The sequence below is a fragment of the Schistocerca americana genome, chromosome 11, assembly GCF_021461395.2.
Source record: "Schistocerca americana isolate TAMUIC-IGC-003095 chromosome 11, iqSchAmer2.1, whole genome shotgun sequence".
Taxonomy (NCBI): Eukaryota; Metazoa; Arthropoda; class Insecta; order Orthoptera; family Acrididae; genus Schistocerca; species Schistocerca americana.
Window position 1 is genome coordinate 146021747 of NC_060129.1, and position 24534 is coordinate 146046280.

At 40.5% G+C, this 24534-nt stretch overlaps 1 protein-coding gene across 2 annotated transcripts in view; it reads left to right on the forward strand.

Moving 5' to 3' along the window:
• LOC124553788 (dynamin-like 120 kDa protein, mitochondrial) overlaps positions 1–24534 on the forward strand; it is a 199490-nt gene that overhangs the window by 100091 nt on the left and 74865 nt on the right. For both annotated transcript variants that reach the window (XM_047127766.1, XM_047127767.1), the window contains 3 exons: positions 177–340; positions 12229–12367; positions 18728–18853. In XM_047127766.1, the coding sequence (XP_046983722.1) occupies positions 177–340; positions 12229–12367; positions 18728–18853 (429 nt within the window). The remainder of the gene's footprint in view (positions 1–176; positions 341–12228; positions 12368–18727; positions 18854–24534) is intronic.

The window sequence follows — 24534 nt, forward strand, 5'->3', positions numbered from 1 at the left end:
TATCACCTTCTGAAATCATCCAGTAGTTTGTGGTAATTATACAGGTATAGGTGTCCATACAGGTATAGGTGTCCAGACAGAGTTGCAGTTATCATCACTGTACATCTCCCAAAGTCAATACAGGCCCACCTTCTCCAACTCAGAAGTTGACCCGATTGCCACCGCACGTGTTGCAGAAGTCGCTGATCGACATGTACTCGGAGGTTCTGGATGAGCTGAGCGGCTACGACTCGAGCTACAACACGCAGGACCACTTGCCGCGCGTCGTCGTCGTGGGCGACCAGAGCTCGGGCAAGACGTCCGTGCTCGAGATGATTGCGCAGGCCCGCATCTTCCCCAGGTGAGCTGCTGCCTACAATAATGCAGTTGCTGCTGCAGCTAGCAGCACGTAAGGTAGCATTTGCTCTCACATTCAGAATGTGCACTCTGTTGCATTTGTGTGTTAGTCATCAATAAAATGTGCTTGGCTCAGAGTACGTTATTTTTCTGTTACAAGTCTAGACTGAAGTGCTGTGTTCAAACCATAAAATTACTCTCTTATGTTTCATCTGAGTTTGAGGGGAGACATCTTTTGAGAGTATAGTATTTTACGTCCCCATGTTTTGTGTAATGAAATCCACCCAGAGTTCTGTTATATTTATATGAGATCTTATAACACTTCTGTCCGCTACTCTTATACTCTAATCACAAAGCTGGCAGCAGTTCGTATAAGGAAATTATTTTTATTCAAGCAATTATAGTATAAAGAAACAGAGCAGTGTTACCCTCTGAGAGGAATGTTGTTACATTGACCATGTTGTACCTAACGGAGGTGGCTTATCGGAAGTGAAAGTCAAAATTACGTTAATATTTAAAAAGTACCAAACAATATTTTACCTATCTACACTGTTCAAAGAATAAGGAAAACAGTCGCCAGCCTAATTAGGCAAGAGAATGATTGACATTCTAGTTCAAGAAAATAAGTATTAGTAACTTTAATGGACAAACACAACCTATACTTTGCCACATGTGAGTGCAATAAACTCTGGCACCTGAATACAGTATGTTCACGTTAAGGTTGGAGCTACCAGATCAGAACAAACTATTTGCATAAATATAACAGATAACAAAACACACTATTACCTTGAGGACTTAGTCAAACTGAATGGTCTCGATAACATTACTATTAATATTCACTATAGAATCGTAAAATGGACATAGGTTCAATATTACTTTTCAAACATTTTCCTACCTGACAAAATATTATAAATGTAGTTCACTGCAAAATTATAAGCTGGTCATAGGTTAAGTCTCCCTCAGCTAAATACGTTTTTATTTAGAATGAAAATTAAATGGAATTCACTAACAGATTACTTCTCAGTGTCTTTTGAATAAAGAAATTATTGTTTTCATAGAGAGTGGTCTTTCTAATAATCGTTATCTAGCATGAGCACAGTAGACAAACTGCTGATCCTGATACACAATTAATATGCACTTTTAATACACAAGAGGAGTCCAATATTGTACAGAAGTTCACTTGAATAGGAAGAGTAATTGAAACTTGCTATAATTAAGTAACTTTGTACATTTGACTTACTTTCAGTGGAGGAGGGCCCTTAATCTTAACCACTGTAGCAGATCATACTAAACACACTTTCAATACACCAAAGAAACAAGTCCTTAACAAATATGAACATGTAACCTTCAACAGTATTAGTTTTTAACTCTTACTGCAGTAGGAAACTACTTGATGTGGTTATAAGACAATAGCTCACCTTTGGTTGATTTTCAACAGACTGCACTGTGATCACTTACTAAACAAAACTTTGTAAGCCTCAGTTTTGAGAACCTTCACTTTAGAAGTTGGCAACAAAATTTTAATAAGCAGTCTTAATAAAAAAATTATTTTCATCAAGCACTCGGTACTCACTTTAGCGTGGGAAGGACCCTAGATGGTTGTGTGACTAAGGATTTAAAAAAAATCAAGGTAGGTATAAGAGTTCGAGTATAAGTTAACTTATATTTGAATATAATAGAGGGAAACATTCCATGTGGGAAAAATATATCTAAAAACAAAGATGATGTAACTTACCAAACGAAAGCGTTGGAATGTAGATAGAGACACTAACAAACACAAACACACACACACAAAATTCAAGCTTTCGCAACCAACGGCTGCTTCATCAGGAAAGAGGGAAGGAGAGGGAAAGACGAAAGGATGTGGGTTTTAAGGGAGAGGGTAAGGAGTCATTCCAATCCCGGGAGCGGAAAGACTTACCTTGGGGGGAAAAAGGGACAGGTATACACTCGTGCACGTGCCCACACACACACACACACACACACACACACACACACACACACACACACACACCCATCCGCACATATACAGACACAAGCAGACCTCTGTAAAGGCCATTGGAATGACATTTCATTTTGTACCGGGACACCTTCGGTAGACATCCGCAGCACCCTCGGAGCACATCAGTACGTCGACTATATTCTGCGCCCCTTTTAATTGCCTCGCATGGCCGGCCGTCCTGGGCTTATGTTTCGGCAAGATAGTGCCCACCCACACACGGCAAGAGTTTGTACTGCTCGTCTCCGTGCTTACCAAACCCTACCTCGGCCGGCCGTAATGTCGCACCTCTCCCCAGTTACATTTTTTAGCATTGAGGGCACAGTCCTCCAACCGACTCAGAATTTTGGTGCTCTAATGCACCGATTGGGACGGAGTTTGCTACGATATCCGTCAGGAGGACATACAATAACTCTGTCATCGATGCCAAGCTGAATGACTGTTGGATAAGGGCCAGAGGTGGACCAGCATGTGACTGACTTGCTCAATTTGTGAAGCTATTTCTCTTGAATAAATCATCCATTTTGTTCTGAAATTGTTATCATTTATTTGTCTGTACATGTACATCAGATCTGCAAATTTCCATCCCATTTGGATTCCTTTGTGGTGTGTTGTTGTCTTTTTTTTTTTTTTTTTATTGAGTTTGTGTGTGTGTGGGGGGGGGGGGGGGGGGCAACATGCTGTTATTCTTTTATTGGCTACCAAAGAACAAACATTGTTAGATGTTCCACAGAGAATGAAGAATGTGTATGAGGCAGCATGTCTGTTGAAAACAACCATTGTCGATTGGTGCGTTGAGAGGTGCAGCTGCTTCATGATAACATACATCCTCATACCATAGTGGCATAACATGGGAGTAGGAGATAGAGTACCTACCCTATAGTCCTGATCTCTCCCTATGCGATTACCACATCTTTGGTCCCTTGTAAAAAGGCCTCGAAGGTTCGACGATTCGTGTCATACAAGGATATGCAGCGGGCAGTTACAGAACCCAAACACAGCAGGACATGGTTTTTTTTTTTTTTTTTTTTTTTTTACTATTCTGCTATCTCCAACCTGGTGCATCTGTAGGATGGATACACAGCAATTTTGCCTAAGTGATTCAAATGGACACACACACACACACACACACACACACACACACACACACACACACACACACACACACAGAGAGAGAGAGAGAGAGAGAGAGAGAGAGAGAGAGAGAGAGAGAGAGAGAGAGAGAGCGGGGGGGGCTATTTCAAAACCTTTGGATCAAACATCCAAACATCTAGGGGTGATATACCACATCATGGCAAACTTTTGTCAGAGGTTCACAGGCACTTCCTGGTGATGTTAGGCATGTTTTTTTTATTGGTTATGCCCCTGAGAGATGGCAGGGTGTGAGCACAGTGCTCTATATGTGTGTGTGCGCCTTGTGTGTTTCTGATTAACTTCTAAAATATGTTTCTCTGCTTAGAGATGTTCATTCTTGAACTTTCCTTACTGGGCTAGCTAGTTTGCAGCACATCTGGTTAGTAGACCCTGCTAGTTCAGTGACATTTTTTGTCCCAAAGTTGGCAAATACAACACATCAGTCATCAATGTGGCCACCACCTATTTTCTACATCAACGTGCAGTAACCGTTCACAGGTGGCAGATGGCAGCACTGCCAGTGGAGAGTAAATAAAGCGTGTCAGGGAGACGTGGAAAACAGTGCAGTTGTTGTCGTTTTGCGGGAATGGAGCAATTTACCTGACATCCGAAGGGGCACGATTATCGGCTTTCGGGCCTAAGGTGGGAGCATTTCAGAAACAGCTAATTTTGTAAACTGTTCACGTACTGCTGCGGTGAAAGTATAGTGCGTGTGGCGAAATGGTTCTGACCAAAACTGGTGCTGAGGCACCTGTCGTGCACCACTGCGTTGACGTGTACGGGCAAATAGATGTGCAACTTCTGAGCTGCTCATTGCCCAGATGAACCGAGGGACTAATTATATTGTCTCCTCAGTGACTGTTCGGCAAATATTGCTGCGTACGAACCTCTGCAGCAGGTGCCTAGTTCGTGCAGTGGTGCTGCCTGCTGCTCACAGGCGACAAAGGCTAGACTTTGGATGCCGATACCACAGCTGCTCGTGCTATATATGGCCTTTCCAGACGAGTGACATTTTCGCTCCGACTGACAGGTGGCCACCGGCACATATGGCGTGAAACATCTGAAAACGACGACCTGCCGTGGTCGTCGGAAGGATCCAGACTAAATGGCATTACTTGGGTGATCTTGTCATTCTGGAAGACTGGGGAAAATGTCCAACCGTACATGCAGTTCGTGTTTCCTCAGCAAGATGGCGTGTACCGGCAGGACGATGCAACTTGTCACTCAGCTCGCAGTGTGTGCACGTGGTTTGAAGAGCACATAATGAGTTTACTGCACTATCCTGGCCACCAAACTGACGAGGTTAAAACACAATCGACAATATGTCGGACTACGGGCCGTTCACGCAGTAATCTTCACCTGAGAAACCTTGTACATCTGACTGTGACACTGGATTCGACATGGCTCCACATCCCTGTCGGTACCTTCTGGAACTTCATTGACCCGTGCTTTGCAATTGCTAAACATGCTTTGGAATTGGATATAAGGCCTAATCTCCCTCCTCCCTCCTCCCTTTATCCATCTCATCCTTCCCCTTCTCTCTGTCCATCTCTTCCTCCATATCTCCCTCTCCCTCCATCTCTCCCCCCTCTCGCCTCCTCCCCCATCTCCCTATGTTCCTATCCTGCCCCCTTCTGTCTATTTCCTCTTCCCCCACCCTCCTTCCTCCCTGCTGCCTGCACTTGAAATGAATAGGTAAACGGTTTAGGACACAACAACAAACTGCCTCTGATGACTGTGACATCACAACGATTTACGTTAGGTTCGTTTGAGTAGTTACCAGTGGACTCATTTACATGCGCAATTTAGTATGAGCATTTTCCTGCTCCCACTTATGGCTACTTGAAGTACGGCTGTTAGCTGTATCAGCAGTAGCAACAAGCAGCTGGACACGAGCTAGAAAAATTCTTCTATCGAGCCCAAGCTGCCAGATTCGCGCATGCGCAGAGCAGTCTAACTTACAGTGGAGAGGGCAGTAGTCTCCACATGACCCGTGTTTAGGTTTAGTGATTTTGTTGTTTCTTCCTCATTTACAATTATCACGTCAAATGAAAACAAAACAGATTTCTGTGGCCATTCAATATGCATTCACATACTTATGGAAGGATAAAATATGTTATTAGTTTTAGTTTCCTGATTTTATTTTATTTTCAGGTTTTTGGCAGTCAAGCATTAATTGCATTGCAGAACACTGAAGTTATTTTTGTTTATTCGCTAAAGAAATTGGACTTTTATGAATCTTTTCCGCAGAGGCAGTCAATTTATTTGAAATGAAGTGTTTCATTCCACATTATTGGCTAGTGTCAACTGTTTGCTGAATTACAAGTGCCTGTTTTTATCTCCTGGCACATATGGCGTTATGCCATAATAAAGAACCAAACCTGAGACAATACTATACTGGTACTCCAAGAAAATCTGCAGCCCGAAAACAATGCTAAAATGCTTAATATCAGGTTGGGGCCTACATATTTGCAAATCTGGACATATGGATGTGCACTTTACGCTGAATTATGCATGTTAGTCTGATTTACGAAATTCCAATGGTCTTGGAGTACCTCTGATGATGTGTTTTGTTTACGACGTAATGTAAGATCTCTTACTGCTATATACGTATGAACATGTGGGCTCCCTACATCATTGTAGCTGCAAATTTGCAGCAACGCCGTTTTCTGGTGCTCTCTGACAACTGCTGAAACGAATTCTAATAGGTCATGGGAAAATATTGTGAATAGTTGTTGAAAAGCATTGCTTTCAATGTAAATTTCATTTTATGCCAGATGAGTTTTGTTACGTGTGTGACTGCGCTTTCAATTTATAAATCACAGAGCGTTTGATTCTCATTTACAGCTTAATACTCTGAGGGCCAACCACTTAGAAGAATTTCAAGCCCAGACATTTATGTATTATTTAAAATTTGACTGGCACATTTGTGTGATGTATATTAAAGTGTAACACATGCAAAAAAAGACCAAGTTTATATATGAAAGCTAAGTACTTCTTGCAGCTACACTTTGTATATTCATTTAAACCATTAACTTTTCCTATATACGTGTTCACCCTACTAAACAGTGATGTCAGTTGCTATTGGCTGACTACATCACATCTCCTATGCTCCGAATATCTGCTATTACCAGATGGCGAGATCACGTGATGTCAGCTGTGACCGGTTCACTAAAGCGCATCGCAACCTCGATTTCATTGCTTTGGAGACTAATGTGCTGTTTTTGGTGGCATTCAAATATATACTTTGCTAATATGAAAATATGCAGCGTACTTTTTTTTTAAAGGTGGGTGGTTGTTCGTTTTATGAAGTGCCGGGAAATTTCTACGCCAGTGTATAAAACCTCAACCATTCAAAGAGTTGATAAGTTTTATGGTTCTGAGAGAAAGTATACTTAACACAGAAAAAGCGTGTTTTCACCTGGGGAAAAAGTGTTTTTGGACGGATATCTGGGAAATTTTTTTCCTTGTCCACGTATTCACCCTGTATTAACAGCGACAGTAAAACACGTAAAATAACAAGTAATGCAACAGCGACAGCACCGTCCTGGCCTGCACTGACTGCCACGGCCTTGCTGCAGTGCTGCTCAGCTGCTGCTGGATTACTGGTTCCTCCACATGTCTTATTGCCACTGTGAACACTTAACAGCTAAACCAAATATTGCTCTGGACTAATTTGGGAGCACTCTGTCAAACAGACACGTGAAATCCCATTTTAAAAGTTACTTTGTTTGTAACAAGAAACAAATCAACTCTTTCTGTCGACACTGGGCAGTGCGCGAAAGGTTTGATGGACAATATGTGAACGGAATGGGAAGAAACCCTAGTAACTATTAGAATGGGACGTACCCTCTTGCACGTGGGACGTACCCTCTTGCACTTCATGATGATTGCAGAGTATAGGTGTAGAATTAGAAATATTTGTTTGGGTGGACTACACATAGGCATTTCAAAGCTGAAATTGCTAATATCTGCCGAAACATTGGAGGAAGTGTGCATGACAACTCTTAGTAGGGGCACACGACTACTAATCGATAAATCTCGAACTGTAAATTTGATTGAGGAAGAGATTAATTTATGCACAACTAGGCTGAAAGAAGGAATCGGTTGATTGGACACATTCTGAGACATTAATGCATCACTAATTTGATAAAGTAGGGAAAGGTTGGGAATAAAAATTGTAGGAGGAGACCAACAAATGTGTGCAGTAACCTGGTCTAAATGAATGTACGTTTCAGAAGGACGATTAAGGTTTACGGTCCTGTCGACATCGAGGTCGTTGGAGACGGAGCAGAAACTCTGAACAATAACAGTATGGTGAAGGAAATCGGCCGTACCCTTTCAAAAGAACCGTCCCAGAATTTGCCTGGAGAGATTTGGGAAAGTGACAGAAAACTGAATCGGGATGGTCGGACACCGTGGTTGCCTGGAGATGAAGCAGCTTGCAAATGATAGACTAGTGTGGAGAAATGTTTTAAATCTTGAGACTGATTATTTTGCTGGTGTGATTTGTTATCTTTGTCACTACCATTTGAAATCCCTAATGGCTGTTCCACTGCTAGGTGCAATATGCAAGCTGTACACATGCCTTTGCTTTCGTAAACTGCATGGCACGTTTGCCCCTTGCTCTTCCTCAGACAGATCTTTGCTATCCAAAAATGGCGGAAACTTTACAAGATCCTCTCAGTTTCACCAGATTTTGCATTCCTCATCTGTAGATTGTCTTACAATGTCACATGATGTGGAATATTTCATTCCTATTGGCCAGCGAAGTCTGTTATAAAACTGTAGGGCTGACTTTATGAATTGAAATAACAGAAGCCAACATGCATAAGTTTCACTCAAAATTGCTCTCTCTGCAAAGTGCACTTCCATATATTATTTTACTTAAATCCTACTTTCTTTCTGTTAAAAATATTATGCTTTGTAAATTTCTATTGACTTTCGATACAAGTCAACGTGCTGATGTATTGTCTTGGCTAGAACATTAGTTCCCTGAAATTTTATTCCACAGCCTTCTTACTGTAACCAGCGTTCCACTGTGGCCTAGTTTATCCAAAGAGACAGTTCCTCTTATATTGGGCTACACAGGTGTTAATACATTTTTTGTGGTTCCAATATACAGGGTGCTCCAAAATAATGTACATGCTCTGTGAAAGTGAGTCTCTCTCTTTAATTAATGCAAATAGAAATAATTTTTTGTGTGTAATGATTCCAAAGACTGTGAAGAGCTTCCGTTTGTTGCATGATTGCAAATGAATGTGATACTATAGCTTTAAGAACCAAAGCTGTTTCTAAACTGATACTGGAAAACGAGGAATGTGAGTGAGGTTTGACAACATTCCAGAGTTGAAGTTGGATTATCTTTCCCTCCACAGTTAACAATCACAGGAATCTGAAAGAAGTTTGAAGTTGATGGAACAGTGCATGATGTGAAGAAATGTATGTAAAGGAAGAAAAAGACGTTCAACAGACAATGAAAGTGGTGTTGATGCAGTAAATCAGTTGTAGACAAAATTCCTGAGAAAGTTTGAGGCAAATGGTCTTGTGAGATTGAAATAAGTGAAACCATTGTTTGCAAAATTATGTGGACTAAGAGAGGAAAATGCATTCTGGCGCTTCTCTGTGATCTGAATTCGGCTGAGTGGTTCAGCATGCTTGAAGAAGATGAACATTTCCAAGATCTAATTCTTTGATCAGATGAAGGGACTTTGAAGATAACTGATCAAGTAACTGTTGAAGTTGCATGTACTGGAACAGCAAAAATCTGTATGGAGCTGAAGAAAGGCATTTGGTAATCTACCAAGAGTATCATCCTGGAGTGGCTTGTCATCTAGAGATTTCAGTAGGCCGTACTTCTTTGAAGAAACTATCAGGTCACTCTTATCTAGAAATATTGCAATAGCAACTACAGTTCATAAATGGCATTTTTGACAGTGAGCTAATATAACAATGAAAATAATCAATTTTTGACAGTATAATGTAATTGGATAGATAAAAAATCTACTCACAAAGCAGTGGCAGGAGAAAGCACACATAAAAGAAGGTTATACTTATGCAAGCTGTCGGAGCCAGTGGCTCCCTTTTCCAACAGAAGGGTTGAAAGGGAAGGAAGAGGGGTGAAGGAAAGGACTGGAGAGGTCAAGGAAAAGGGGTAGATTTCCAGAAATGTGGGTCAAGGGAGCCGTCCAGTAAGTCTCTACTTTCTAGCAGTTCTGGTTGACTTTCCTGAAATTTTGCCCCTTTTCTTAACCCTCTCCAGTCCTTTTCCTTCCTCCGTAAGCTTGGATAAATATAAACTTCTTTTATGCGTGTGTTCCCCTCCTGCCACTTGGTGAGTAGATTTTAGTAGGAAGAGCATTATTTTCAACAGGATGGGTTGCCACCTCACTTTCAGCTTGATACGAAGGAATTTCTCGGCCGTACGTTTCGTTTGAGATGGTTAGGGCAAATATGGTACGTAGTATCCAGCTCGTCATTGGATTCAACCCCTTCGGCTTTTATCTCTGGGGTGCTCTGAAGAACACAGTGCATGCTGCAAAACGTAAAGACTGGATGGTCAAACAGAGAAAATTGAGCAAGCCTGTGATGATATTCCATTAGAAAATACAGCTGATATTTTGCTCCTTTCTAAGTCTTTGTTGACTGTGCATTGCCGTGGTACCTGGTTATTGTAACCATGTACCATCTTAAGTTACACCTTAATATATTCAACACAAAAAACTTTTCATTTCAGTGTGATAAGGAAAAATACGCACACCTTTTATAGAGCCATGCAGTTTATCTATTTCTGTCAAGACCTTAAAATTATTTTATCCCCATGCTTCACCAGAAAGTTTCCAGTGAAATTACTAATCTTGTTTGTAAATGCTTGGGATGTATAGCAGCTGTTGTTATTTATTGGTTATGGAAATCTTTCAGATGAACGATAGCTTGTAATTGATGATGATGATGTTGCCTGTAGAAAATCAGATATATTGTGCCCTCCTAAATCCAAGACCAGTGTTTCGTCTCTGAAGATACGTCCCGCAGACAGTGACGAAATGTTGGCGAATAGTTTTATGCGTCGACCGCTTTCTCCCTGACTAGAAGTTGACATCGGCCGCAAAAGCCTCGGTTGTATCAGAATATGTTATGTAATTGACCCACAAATGGAGCTACACAGTTCAGGTCGGTAACCTTGTGGTGATGTCTCCTGCCATCTTCGTACACAGAATGTCACAAAGTGTGTGATTCGATAAAACTGTGAAACAGAGCTGCTGCTCAATACTTGCTTTCAGGATGTGAAATATTTGTACTGTCGACAGGCACATACACGGTGTATCGTAATTAATGGCATAAACACGTGCAGTTGAAAGTACACGATGCTAGAAGCAAAAAGTCTCAGTAAGCAGTGCTCCAAAAGGCATACCTTAAGAGCTATGAACAATTCATCTTCGATCCAGTGAAACAAATTTCTTCTATTGCAAACTCATTCCTTTCCATATTTTGGGAGGAGGTGATCTGGATCAAAACAAGAAAAAAACATTCCAGTAAGTGTGGAGTCTAAAGCACTTACCTTAAAAGCTATGAGCAATAGTTCATCTTCACGACTATGGAGCACGTGCTCTACTGAGCAAGCACTCTTTGCTCTTGAGGTTGGCACTATAAAACCCATTTTATACTAGACATTTTTTTTCTTCTTTTGGTCTAAACTACTCTCAAAATATGGAAAGTGATGAGCTTGCAAAAGAAGGGATTTGTTTCACAATATCGAAAATGAAGTACTGCTCGTAGCTGTTCAGGTGTGCATTTGAGAGCCCACATTTACCGAGACATCTAGTCGAGTGTACTTTCAGCTGTTTGCATTCACACCATCAATTATGATGCACCATGTATAAAGGTACAGGATAGCCAAAATAAAATTGTCCCAGAAAATACAGTGCCTGACAAAAAAAGTGGAGCACCCAAAGAGGAGGAGGTAATGAAATGAAACTTTACTGGTTAAGGTGGGTGGCAAATATGAATGAGATTTACAAAGGTTTTGGCACTGGGATAGGGTTGCTGTCTGAGCTTGTCCCACACGTTCTGTTGGGGACGTTGAGCCCAATCAAAACGACACCTCCCTGTACAAAGACCTGTGTGCATCCACAAAAGATAAGGTTACGCCTCTGGTGGAACAGCGGCAGTGTGGTATAATACGAATTGCTTCCTCAAGAGGTACAAACATCACTTCTGACTTTTATTGTCAACAATTGAGACGTCCTGCAGACGCAGTCCGAGAACAACAACCGGGAAGACTGTTTGAAGTGACGGTACTCCAGGCTAATGCCCGCCTGCATTCTTCTAGACTGACAAAAAACAGTTTACAGCAGTTATGTTGGGAAATCATCCTCACTCACCTTATTCACTTGGTCTTACGCCCACAGGTTTTCAGCTTTTCAGCTCTCTATCAAACAGCTTTCGAGGAACTTCCATTCTAGATGAAAATGTGCTCCGAGCGTGGCTTGACGAGTTCTTCGCCTCAAAACCACTCGATTTCTACAGTCACGGAACTGACAAGTTAATGCAGCATTGGCAGACTGTTCTAAATAGTGAAGGGAAATACATTATTGATGACTAAAGTGTGTGTTATGTATATCCGTCGTGTTTATGAAACTTACGGAAAAATGCTACGAAGTTATGCGCCACCCCAATAGTTTCTTCAGGTGAATTTTCCTTATGATTCAATGAACTGTTCAGTTTCTGTTTCGTAGGTGAAATGTCAATGTATGTTGCAGAGGAGCGGGTGAGATGATGACCCGGGCACCCGTGAAGGTGACTCTGAGTGAGGGTCCGTACCACGTCGCCCAGTTCCGTGACAGCGCCCGCGAGTTCGACCTCACCAAGGAGTCCGACTTGGCCGAGCTACGGAGGGAGGTAATCCCGCTTCAGAGCTTTCGTTTCCTGTCTACACATTACTGTTATCGTCAAGCAGTTATGGCCTACTGACTTAACACCATTGTGCCAAACTTATCTTTAAAACAATCTCACCAACAAATAAATTTTGAAAAAATTTAGATTCTTTTCTGTGTCGTTTAAAAATCTCATTCTCAGCTGTCCTGACGGTCTTCGTCCTTTGGGGGATTCTTCTAGCACAGTATTGATGTATCTATCTTTGTGACCTCTCATTACATGGCTAATCCCCTTATGGTTGATTCACACTTGATGGAACAGAATGTCAAAACATTCCTCAGTACATTTGAAATCACTGCATTCACAGTGGCCATCAACGGAACGGAATGGGGTGGGACGGAACAGAACAGTATCACCGTCAAGGTTTCTCGGGCAGAAAGTTTCGATGTTGATGGTGCGGAGGTGGTATCGTTGCCTGCTAACATTGGAAGTTAACCTATTTTCGCCATGTTCAGTCATGTTACAGTAGTGCATTTAATGCTTTTGAATGTTCTTAGTCTTTATTGTATTATTTTCATTTGTTTTTGCAACACATTGCAAATTTTCCATGACAGCTTGGGTATTTTCTTCCATTGAGTGTTCCAACATAAGAGGTCAGATATCTGAAAGCAAAAATTGGTTTTGGTTTTGCAATAATGAGACAGAGAAAAAGTCTACGCTGTGTGCAAATTAGAACATAAAATTAAGTAATCTCTATTTAACAGTTAAAAGTCAGGTTGGTTGAAGGAGAAAAATGGATGCGTTTCTAAATTAATTGGAACTTAGTAGAAAAGAAAAAAAGATGGCTAAGCTGAACAGGGTTCATGTATTGACTTGTTTGATAGATATAGCTTCCTGGTGGGGGGGGGAGTAGAGGGGGAGGGGTGAGTGAGTGCTTTGAAATGAAATGTTTGGACAACACTTCCTTTGTTTTCTTTCTTAGCAGTTTACCGCACGAACTTTATCATGAGCATCCATTATGAAGTTTGCTTTGGCTATTAATAAATGTTAACATTGTTAGTTCCTACTATGTTCTGACTTTTTGTACCGTGGACAGTGTATTACAGCCGGCCAGTGTGGCCGAGCGGTTCTAGGCGCTTCAGTCTGGAACCGCGCGACCGCTACGGTTGCAGGTTCGAATCCTGCCTTGGGCATGGATGTGTGTAATGTCCTTAGGTTAGTTAGGTTTAAGTAGTTCTAAGTTCTAGGGGACTGATGACCTCAGATGTTAAGTCACATAGTGCTCATAGCCATTTGAACCATTTTGAACAGTGTATTACAACTTCACTTTGACTATTCATCACTGGGCTAAGTGCACTGACATTGTGTTGACTTTCCTCTAGTGTGAACACTCCAACATTTGATGGTGACGTCACCTGCCATTCTGATCCATTCTATTAATATGTAGTGTAAAATGACCTTTAATCCTTTTGGCTTTTGTTATTATTACTAAGCCATGTTCTTTAAGTATGTTATGTTTTCTTTGTGTGTGTGTGTGTGTGTGTGTGTGTGTGTGTGTGTGTGTGTGTTTTCCTGTTCCTGAATTCACCATTTATTACTCATAGAATCTTTCAAGATGCCAAAAATGTTGTGCAATACACTGTGCAAAATAAAGTACCACTTTTTCAAAATCCCTCCATTGTCTCCCATCATGACGCAAAAGCTTGAAATTTGGCTCAGAAATGCCTACAATCTTCCTTTGTAATGCTGCAAAAGCTCAGTGTCCTGGGACATCATGCCCGAGCTCACAGGCTCTTCAAACGGCAAGGTGCTGACTGATGTGAAAAAATGGCCAGAGCTCAGAAGTTGATGTGAGGTGTAATGTATGGGGTAGTCAGAAACAGTCTCAAAAACTTGTAAGCGTGTTGCAGGGTAGGTTGTGCTGCAAAATAATTTAAAAGAGAAAAATTTTATTCGCTGTGCCATTTCCGAATTATACTGTATATCATGGTAGTTAGCCAATCAGGTCTTTGTACACACAGGCATCTGTTGGTCCATGAGTTACCACATGTTCAAATGCTCATTACTAGTTAATATGTGCCTTTTGCAGAAGTCAAAAATGTAAGCTCTGTGAGCAAAAGCTACATCCATTTGGGTTGAGGAAATTAAGTGTACACACCCATTTGGTGACACTGACTCCGGTAGGCTGCTTGAATTTGTGCGTGATGATTCGATTGGTTACATTCAATGTTAAATTACTCAGAAATGGCATACTGTATTGAATTTATTTCTGAACAGTTATTTGTCAGCACAGCCTACCATGCAACGCCCTTACAAGCTACAATTTCCATGAAAATGCTATGAAATGAAGTGTCCATTTGGATGCACTTTAATAACTTTCAGATGTCTTGTCCACACTTTGTATTATTTCCAAAATAATATTAAGCATTTTGACATTCCATCATTTTCAAAGCCTATTAAATGCAACATCAAATTGGTCTCAAAAGATGTCAAAATACACACACCAAAAAAAGTTTTGCATCACCTCAGTTCCGACAGTTCTGGAACCTGTACAGAAAATTGAAATAGAGATCAACATAAACATCATTTCTGCTCTTTTTTATTGCTCATGAAAACAACACATTGCATGTTGTACCAACATACAGCGAGACCTTCAGAGGTGGTGGTGGTCCAGATTGCTGTGCACACCGGTACCTCTAATACCCAGTAGCATGTCCTCTTGCATTGATCCATGCCTGTATTCGTCGTGGCGTACTATCCACAACTTCATCAAGGCGCTGTTGGTCCAGATTGTCCCACTCCTCAACAGCGATTCGACGTAGCTCCCTCAAAGTGGTTTGTGGATCACGTTGTCCATAAAAGCCCTTTTCAATCTATCCCAAGCATGTTCAATAGAGTTCATGTCTGGAGAACATGCTGGCCACTCTAGTCGAGTGATTTTGTTATCCTGAAGGGGGGAATCATTCACAAGATGTGCACGATGGGGTCGCGGATTGTCGTATATGAAGACGAATGCCTCGCCAATATGGTTGCACTATCAGTCGGAGGATGGCATTACGTTTCGTACAGCCTTTATGGCACTTTCCATGACCACCAGCGGCATATGTTGGCCCTACATAATGCCACGCCAAAATATCAGGGAACCTCCACCTTGCTACACTCACTGGTCAGTGTTTTTAAGGCGTTCAACCTGAACCTCCAAACACGTCTCTGACAATTGTCTGGTTGAAGGCATATGCAACTCTCGTCGCTGAAGAGAACGTGATGCCAATACTGAGCGATCCATTCGGCATGTTGTTGGGCCCATCTGTACTGTGCTGCACAGTGTCATGGTTGCAAAGGTGGACCTCGCCATGGATGTTGGGTGTGAAGTTGCACATCATGCAGCGTATTGCGCACAGTTTGAGTCGTAATACGACGTCCTGTGGCTCCACGAAAAGCATTATTCAACATGCTGGCATCGCTGTCATGGTTCCTCTGAGCCATAATCCGTAGGTAGCGGTCATCCACTGCAGTAGTAGCCCTTGGGCAGCCTGGGGGCGGCATGTCATCGACAGTTCTTGTCTCCCTCTATCACCTCCATGTCCGAACAACATTGCTTTGGTTCACTCTGAGATGCCTGGACACTTCCCTTGTTGAGAGCCCTTCCTGGCACAAAGTAAGAATGCGGATGTGATTGAACCGTGGTACTGACCCTCTAGTCATGGTTGAACTACAGACAACACGAGCCGTGTACCTCCTTCCTGGTGGAATGACCGGAACTGATCGGCTGTCAGACCCCTTCCGTCTAATAGGCACTGCTAATGCATGGTTGTTTACATCTTTGGGTGGGTTTAGTGACATCTCTGAATAGTATCAGCAGTCGATGTCTGTCTTCAGGAGTTCTGGGAACCGGGGTAACGCAAAACTTTTTTTGATGTGTGTGTTACATTTCATCATTGATTGTAGACATAGTATAATGAGTAAAATATGCTTTCCTAGCTTACCAGCATTATGTCAGTCATATAAAATCATTCATTAGATACATTGTACCTTGTCAACATTCTCATTCACAAGACGAAGTGCAAAGTGCCACCAAGGAAGAAATTGGCAACTAAGTTGACTAAACCACTAGGTGGCACTGGATACATGGTACATGTTGCATTTTGAGAGTTGGCTTCCACCTCCACCAGCTAAAATATTGCAAAATTTGACCAGAATGAAGTTTGTAACTGTCCCAGATTGTTGTTTGGAGAGCCACAACAGAGGATGTAGATGGATGGAATTTTAGAAAATGTAAATTGCATATCACAATTTGATAACCACTCACCGCTGTACGATTGATTAAAAATATTGGACTTCATTCTCTGAATGACTGGAGGCTCTGGTCGTATGATAAGGAAAAATTAAAATTGCAGATTAGTAATAAAATCATGCCAGTGACAGATTGGTGTCACATCGGAATTTTTCTTCTTCCTCACAAGCCGAAAATCAGAACTTGTAACAATAAATATAGCAGAAACATGTGATATGGTGAATTAATAAGGCTGCAACATGTTGTTAACTCAAGTCAGTTTGTATATTAGAAATCATTAATAACTACAGTGTATGTTGCTTACATTCTGACGGCTGAAAGAGGAAAGACGAATGCAAACATTCATCCTTCTCATAGCTGCTCTCTGAAAAAAACTGAAGGTCACGCTTTCTTTAATTTAGGCTGATAATGCAACTATGAACAGTGACTCTTTGGCCACAAATCTGTACTCAAAATTTTTCATAAAAAATTATTTTTAAAAAGGGATATTGCAGTTTGTTTGTTCACAACTACAGTTTCATTATCATAGCAATTTCACCAATAAACAGTTCATCGAAATCACTATACAGTGTTTTAAAAAAAGGTATCTTTTTTTTAATGGTTGAAAATAATACATTGGAAGAGGCTACTGAGTGGCACTAGAGTACATGAAGCAAATTGTCTGTTAACAGTTTTTGACAACTTACAGTGTGCAAAGTACTAACATCAGTAAAAGTTCATAAATAGCATTTTATAATCATTCCAAAAGCACAGAAATACCAGTTGAGGCACACAGCACTCACTTATGAAGAACAGATGGCACTCATGCATTGCTATTTCCGCCAGTGGGAGGAATTGCATAATTGCCATAGAGGAAATTCAAACAATTTGAGGAGGTGCAATCCTGGAGCCCCATATATCAGTTCCATGAACAGTATGGATTGCCTTATCTAATTAATTTCGGAACCTCCAAACATTTTAACTAATACACAGTCCACTTAAAAACCAATGAAATATTACTGCTAATGGTACATTGGCAATTGTGCTACCTGGCATAATGTGATCCCTTTTATTTATATCACACATCACAGTTTTTTTCTAGGAATCAGAGATAACTTCTACACAGAAGTATAACTGTACGACGAACCATAAAATATGCACACACACACACACACACACACACACACACACACACACACACACACACACACAGAGAGAGAGAGAGAGAGAGAGAGAGAGAGAGAGAGAGAGAGAGAGAGGGGGGGGGGGGGGGAGGGGGGGGGAGGAGTGGGAGGGAGGGATAAGAAAATAATAAATATAGATTGAAGGTAAGTTGATCTATGTTATTTAATTGTGATCCCAATTGATGGTTCCAGTTGCAGGTAACTTATCTAATGGCTTAAAGGAGCAACAAAAACTTCATTTTCTATATTTATAGAATTATTGACCAATTTTGAAAATTTGAAATGTCATAATTTACTCAATAAGAGATATAATCTTACATTAAAGGTTTAACATAATAGGAGAATTATTGCAATATTTGTAATTGTGTGTACTGCGTGTCTCAAGGCAGCATGACTCATTGCACACCAGTTACCCAGACCATCTTCACGCAGTATTTGAGAATGAGAGTACTTAGTGGTTTCCAACAAATTTTATACATAATAGCAGGCCTTTACAAAAACTTTTTCCCTCTGAGACTCCCTACAGAATGATGAAATGAAATAGTTTATTGCCTACTAAATTTTTGCTGTTAATGCACTAGAACTTCAGTATCTGATACGATGCTTTAATGTATTACATCTTTACTACTAATTCTATTTGTAACACACCGTATGGCAGATACTGTCCACATGTACCACTAAGTGTATGTGCAAAATTATATCACTGTACAACACACAATTCAGGAGATATGACATCATAAGTGTAGAGATGCGTGAAAAACTAGCTTTTGCTTAAAATGGAGCACAAATTACCCAGACAGAGGTTTAGTGGTAGATGAGGAAAGGGAAAAATTAGTATTTTGTTATGAGTAGTATTAGGGCAAGTGCATGTCTTCCACATTGTTATATTTCAGGACGTCGGCCTAATGATCTTTATTTTTTTCGCAGGTCGAGATCCGCATGCGGAACACCGTAAGGGATGGAAAGACAGTGAGCAGTGAAGTGATCTCGATGACAGTGAAGGGTCCCGGCCTGCACAGGATGGTGCTCGTCGACCTTCCGGGCATTATCAGTGTGAGTGTCGTAGCGTACTATCTGTGGGATAGCCGAGGTGAGCTGTCGGACGAGTGTGTGGGTTTTGTTGAATTTTGAGTGTGACTAGATAGGGATGGATGTGATCTCGGCCAGTAGCGAAGCGAGTGTCGCTATCTGGTGGAGTTGCTAGTAATTCTGTTGAATTGTGGTTTGGCTGTGGAGCTGGAACCTCATGGGTTGGTCTCCTCTGACCTGCACCAACTGAGCAGCTCGGCAGACTCTTGTTGCCTACTGAATGTTGTGGTCAGTGTCTGGTACACTTATTTAGGGGTTAGAGAATTCACGTTGTCACATAGCTAACACAAATAATTTGTCCTTAGATGTAGTTAGTGATTAAAGAACTCTGGTTTAAACTCAACAAAGATTGATTGATCTTTAACTTGCACGTAGGAGAGTAGTGAGCAAACGGAATCTCACCAGAAAATTACACAGTATCCGTTAAACTTCGGTTACACAATAAATCACTCAAATCTAAAGGCCGTAAATTCAACTAAATATCTAAGAATTACTATTACAAACAACTTAATTGGAAGGAATACATAGAAAATGTTATGGGGAAGGCTAACCAAAGACTGTGTTTTATTAGCAGGACACTTAGAAAATGTAACAGCTGTACTAAAAAGACTGCCTACACTCCGCTTGTCTGTCCTCGTTTAGAATACTGCTGCCTGGTATGGGATCCTTACCAGATAGGATTGACGGAGTACATTAAAAAAGTTCGAAGAAGGGCAGCATGTTTTGTATTATCGCAAAACAGGGGAGAGAGTGTCACTGAAATGATACAGGATTTGAAATGTACATCATTAAAACAAAGGCATTTCTCGTTGTGGAGAAATCTCACAAAATTCCGATCACCAACTTTCTCCTTTGGTGCCTACATAGGGAGAAAAGATCACATGATAAAATAAGGAAAATCAGAGCTCCATCAAAGATATAGGTGTTCGTTCTTTCTGTGTGCTATACGAGATTGGAATAATTGAAAATAGTGAAGGTGCTTCGATGAACCCTTTGCCAGGCACTTCAATGTGATTTGCAGAGTATCGATGTAGATGTAGATGTAGAACACTTGGATATTGATAAATATAGAAGGTTGTAGAATTGAATATTCAAATTTAAATTTACTAGGGGCTGGTGTTTACCAAACTCGTGACCATTTACACTTGATTCCAACACTTTATCCACTAAACTGTAGTGATATTAGATTCTTTGTCTTCACCTGTGATCATTTACTTAAGGTGTTTCCCCAGTACCAATTACAAAAAGACAAATTAAAACAATTATCCTATTCAGTGACCTATTATTTTCTTCCAGACTTGTTTGGAGGGCATGTACCCTGTTTATTGTGGGGATCAGTAACTTACATGAGTATTTCTTTTGCTGTTATAGTGTTGCCATTGTTATTTCAATGTTTAGATTTATCTCGAGCAGTGTATACTAAATATTATTCCACCTGTCACCATTTGCTTATTTGTCTGCACGTGCAGCAGTCACTGACTTCTTCACCTGATTGTGCAGTATCAGGTGGAAGACAATGACAGAACAAACTGTACTTAAATCTTCATCTCAAAGTAAAAACACTACTTACAAACTCTGAGTTCAGAAATCAAACTGAAAACTGTCAGTTCCTAACAACAGACCAGGAGGAATCTACAATACAGTTCTCTATTGTCTCCCAACTCAATACAGACATTATTCTGTTTGCTTGCTTTCATTCCCACTATGATACGCAAATCCATTGTGCACCAGCAATTCGTCGAACGTACAGGTGCGCCCTCACAGGTACTACTTCTTATGAAGTTACTATGGTCGCCATCCTGTCTGGAAGAGTTGTGTGGTCTTTTAGTCTGTTTCTCCAAATGAAAATAAATAATACATCCACACATTAGTTGTAATCTTCTATGTAGCAATATTTACTTTTCTTTTTTTTTTTTTTTAAGTAACTTCCGTCGTTAAGGAATATGTAAGGATACACATAATTCTGCTAGAATGATAAGTAACTCTACACTAGATGTAGCCAGTTGTCTGCCTTAATTTAATTTTAAATATGTTCCACTGAGACATCAGTACAATGAAGTGTATGGCAGATGACTCATTATGTTCAGGTAAATAAATTTCATATAATCCACCCTTCTACCTGGGATGTGGGTGCAAGCCTTTGAAATGTGTCATGGAAGAAACTACGGACAACTTGGAACCCTTACACAGAAAATGTTGTGGGGAAGGTGGGCCAAAGATTGTGTTTTGTTGGCTGAACACTTAAAAGATGCAACAAATCTAGTAAAGAGACTACCTACGCAACCGTTGTCGTCTGCCCTCATCTTAAGTATTGCTGTGCAGCATGTGATCCTTACCAGTTAAAACTGACAGAGGACATATAAAAAGTTCAGAGACTGGCAGCTTGCTTAGTATTATTTGAAAATGGGGAGAGTATGTCATAGATATGATAAATGGGTAGGTGTGGCAGTAATTAAAACAGAACTGTTTTTTGTTGTAACAGCATCTGGTCATAAAATTTTAATTACCAACTTCTTCCTCTAAATTTGAAAATATTGTTTAGAGTCCAACCTACATAGATAGAAATGACTGTTGCTAGAAAATAAGAGAAATCAGAGCTCGCGCAGAAAAATTAATTTTTGTTTTGTACTGTTTGAGACTGTAGCAGTAGATATATATTCTTAAACTGGTTCGATGCCCCCTCTGCCAAACACTTTAAGGGCGAATTGCAGAGTAATGATGTAAATGAAGATGTAGAAAATAAAAGTTTACCAATGCCGATAAATGTTGTAATTAGCTTGTGTACTGTATCTAATTGCAATTTCCAAATGACTGTCTGACATGGATGACTTAAAGGTCATTGACATTCAGTTTGGAAACAATTTGAAATAAGTCCTGACAGGAGGTAGCACTCTCCAGGAAATGACCTATATACATAAATATGAGAGGATGATATATGAGAGTGCCCGTGTTCGTAAGTTTTTTTTTTTAATTGTACATTTAAGCCACAGATCATGCAGGGGTATCATTAATGGGTTGGGCATATTACCAAGTTGACATCAGACAATCTGTTTAAAAACAGAGAAAATTTGGATTGTAGAAAACCAGAAACCTAAACTAGTTGTTATACACAATTACACATACTTGAATATGTTAAATAGTAAGTAATCAACCAAATATGCTCAGAGAGGCACTCAAAATATAAAAATGTCTGCACTACAGTTGTTGTAACTGAAAGCTACAAGTAAGTATGTAATTCTATGAAGTTGGTATCTCTTACATCCATAAAATATTATTAAAACTATTCACAGCATAGAATTGATGGTGAGGAAAGCCTTCTCAGAGTGAAAACTAGTAGGAAACTAGTGCCACGATCCGGCCTCACATGGGTAGCATGAAATATCAGCGGCTGGAAAACTTGTTTGGCATAGCAGTTATTTTGTTTATGGGCCGCTGGCAAGAGTTAAGATTAAAATTCAGAGAACTATGTTAGGTAACTTAAGATAAACTCTGAATACTATTATAACTAAATTATTTAAGCCGCGCACACCAGGGAAGTTCTCAGGAGGCACTACTTACTTGACAGTCATCGTCATAGTTCACCCGATTTACACAAAATGTTTATAAATCACACGAAAACATTCCTTATGAATCACTCTGTATATTAATGAGAACAGTATCAAAATCCATACAATACTTCCTGAGATTAGCCTTCACACACCGACAGAAAAATATGTCGGGGGACTTTAATTTACTAATTTGTATACATTATGTACCTACTGGTGTAGAGGTGTAGATAAGCTACATATACACTATTTTAGAAGTGGGACAGGTGAAGCTTGCCTGATTATGCTCTTTGCAAGTAGCAAACTGATGACTAGCAGTTGCAAAAGTAGTTAAATGGCCAGAATGAAGCTACTATTAAATAGATTTGAAGCAACAGGAAGAAAAAAGGGGGGCAGGAGGAGGGCCATGTGGCATGACGACCTGGCAAGAAAAGAAAACCTGACGAAGAAAAAGGTAAACAAACTGGGGAGAAGAGACAACATACGGGCTAGAAACACTTCAAAAAACGCTGTGATGTGGAAGTGTCTTTGCCTTTCAGTATGTTGTTGTTGTTGTGGTCTTCAGTTCTGAGACTGGTTTGATGCAGCTCTCCATGCTACCCTATCCTGTGCAAGTTTCTTCATCTCCCAGTACCTACTGCAACCTACATCCTTCTGAATCTGCTTAGTGTATTCGTCTCTTGGTCTCCCTCTACGATTTTTACCCTCCACGCTGCCCTCCAATGCTAAATTTGTGATCCCTTGATGCCTCAAAACATGTCCTACCAACCGATCCCTTCTTCTAGTCAAGTTGTGCCACAAACTCCTCTTCTCCCCAGTTCTATTCAATACCTCCTCATTAATTATGTGATCTACCCATCTAATCTTCAGCATTCTTCTGTAGCACCACATTTAGAAAGCTTCTATTCTCTTCATGTCCAAACTATTTATCGTCCATGTTTCACTTCCATACATGGCTACACTCCATACAAATACTTTCAGAAACGACTTCCTGACACTTAAATCTATACTCGATGTTAACAAATTTCTCTTCTTCAGAAACGCTTTCCTTGCCATTGCCAGTCTACATTTTATATCTTCTCTACTCTACATTTTATATCTTCTCTACTTCGACCATCATCAGTTATTTTGCTCCCCAAATAGCAAAACTCATACACTACTTTAAGTGTCTCATTTCCTAATCTAATTCCCTCAGCATCACTCGACTTAATTCGGCTACATTCCATTATCCTCATTTTGCTTTTGTTGATGTTCATCTTATATCCTCCTTTCAAGACACTTTCCATTCTGTTCAACTGCTCTTCCAAGTCCTTTGCCGTCTGACAGAATTACAATGTCATCGGCGAACCTCAAAGTTTTTATTTCTTCTCCATGGATTTTAACACCTACTCCGAATTTTTCTTTTGTTTCCTTTACTGCTTGCTCAACATACAGATTGAATAACATCGGGGAGAGGCTACAACCCTGTCTCACTCCCTTCCCAACCACTGCTTCCCTTTCATGTCCCTTGACTCTTATAACTGCCATCTGCTTTCTATACAGATGGTATATAGCCTTTCGCTCCCTGTATTTTACCCCTGCCACCTTCAGAATTTGAAAGAGAGTGTTCCAGTCAACATTGTCAAAAGCTTTCTCTAAGTCTACAAATGCTAGAAACGTAGGTTTGCCTTTCTTTAATCTTTCTTCTAAGATAAGTCGTAAGGTCAGTATTGCCTCACGTGTTCCAATATTTCTACGGGATCCAAACTGATCTTCCCCGATGTCGGCTTCTACCAGTTTTTCCATTCGTCTGTAAAGAATTCATGTTAGTATTTTGCAGCTGCGACTTATTAAACTGATAGTTCGGTAATTTTCACATCTGTCAACACCTGCTTTCTTTGGGATTGGAATTATTATATTCTTCTTGAAGTCTGAGGGTATTTCGCCTGTCTCGTACATCTTGCTCACCAGATGCTAGAGTTTTGTCACGACTGGCTCTCCCAAGGCCGTCAGTAGTTCTAATGGAATGTTGTCTACTCCCGGGGTCTTGTTTCGGCTCAGGTCTTTCAATGCTCTGTCAAACTCTTCACGCAGTATCGTATCTCCCATTTCATCTTCATC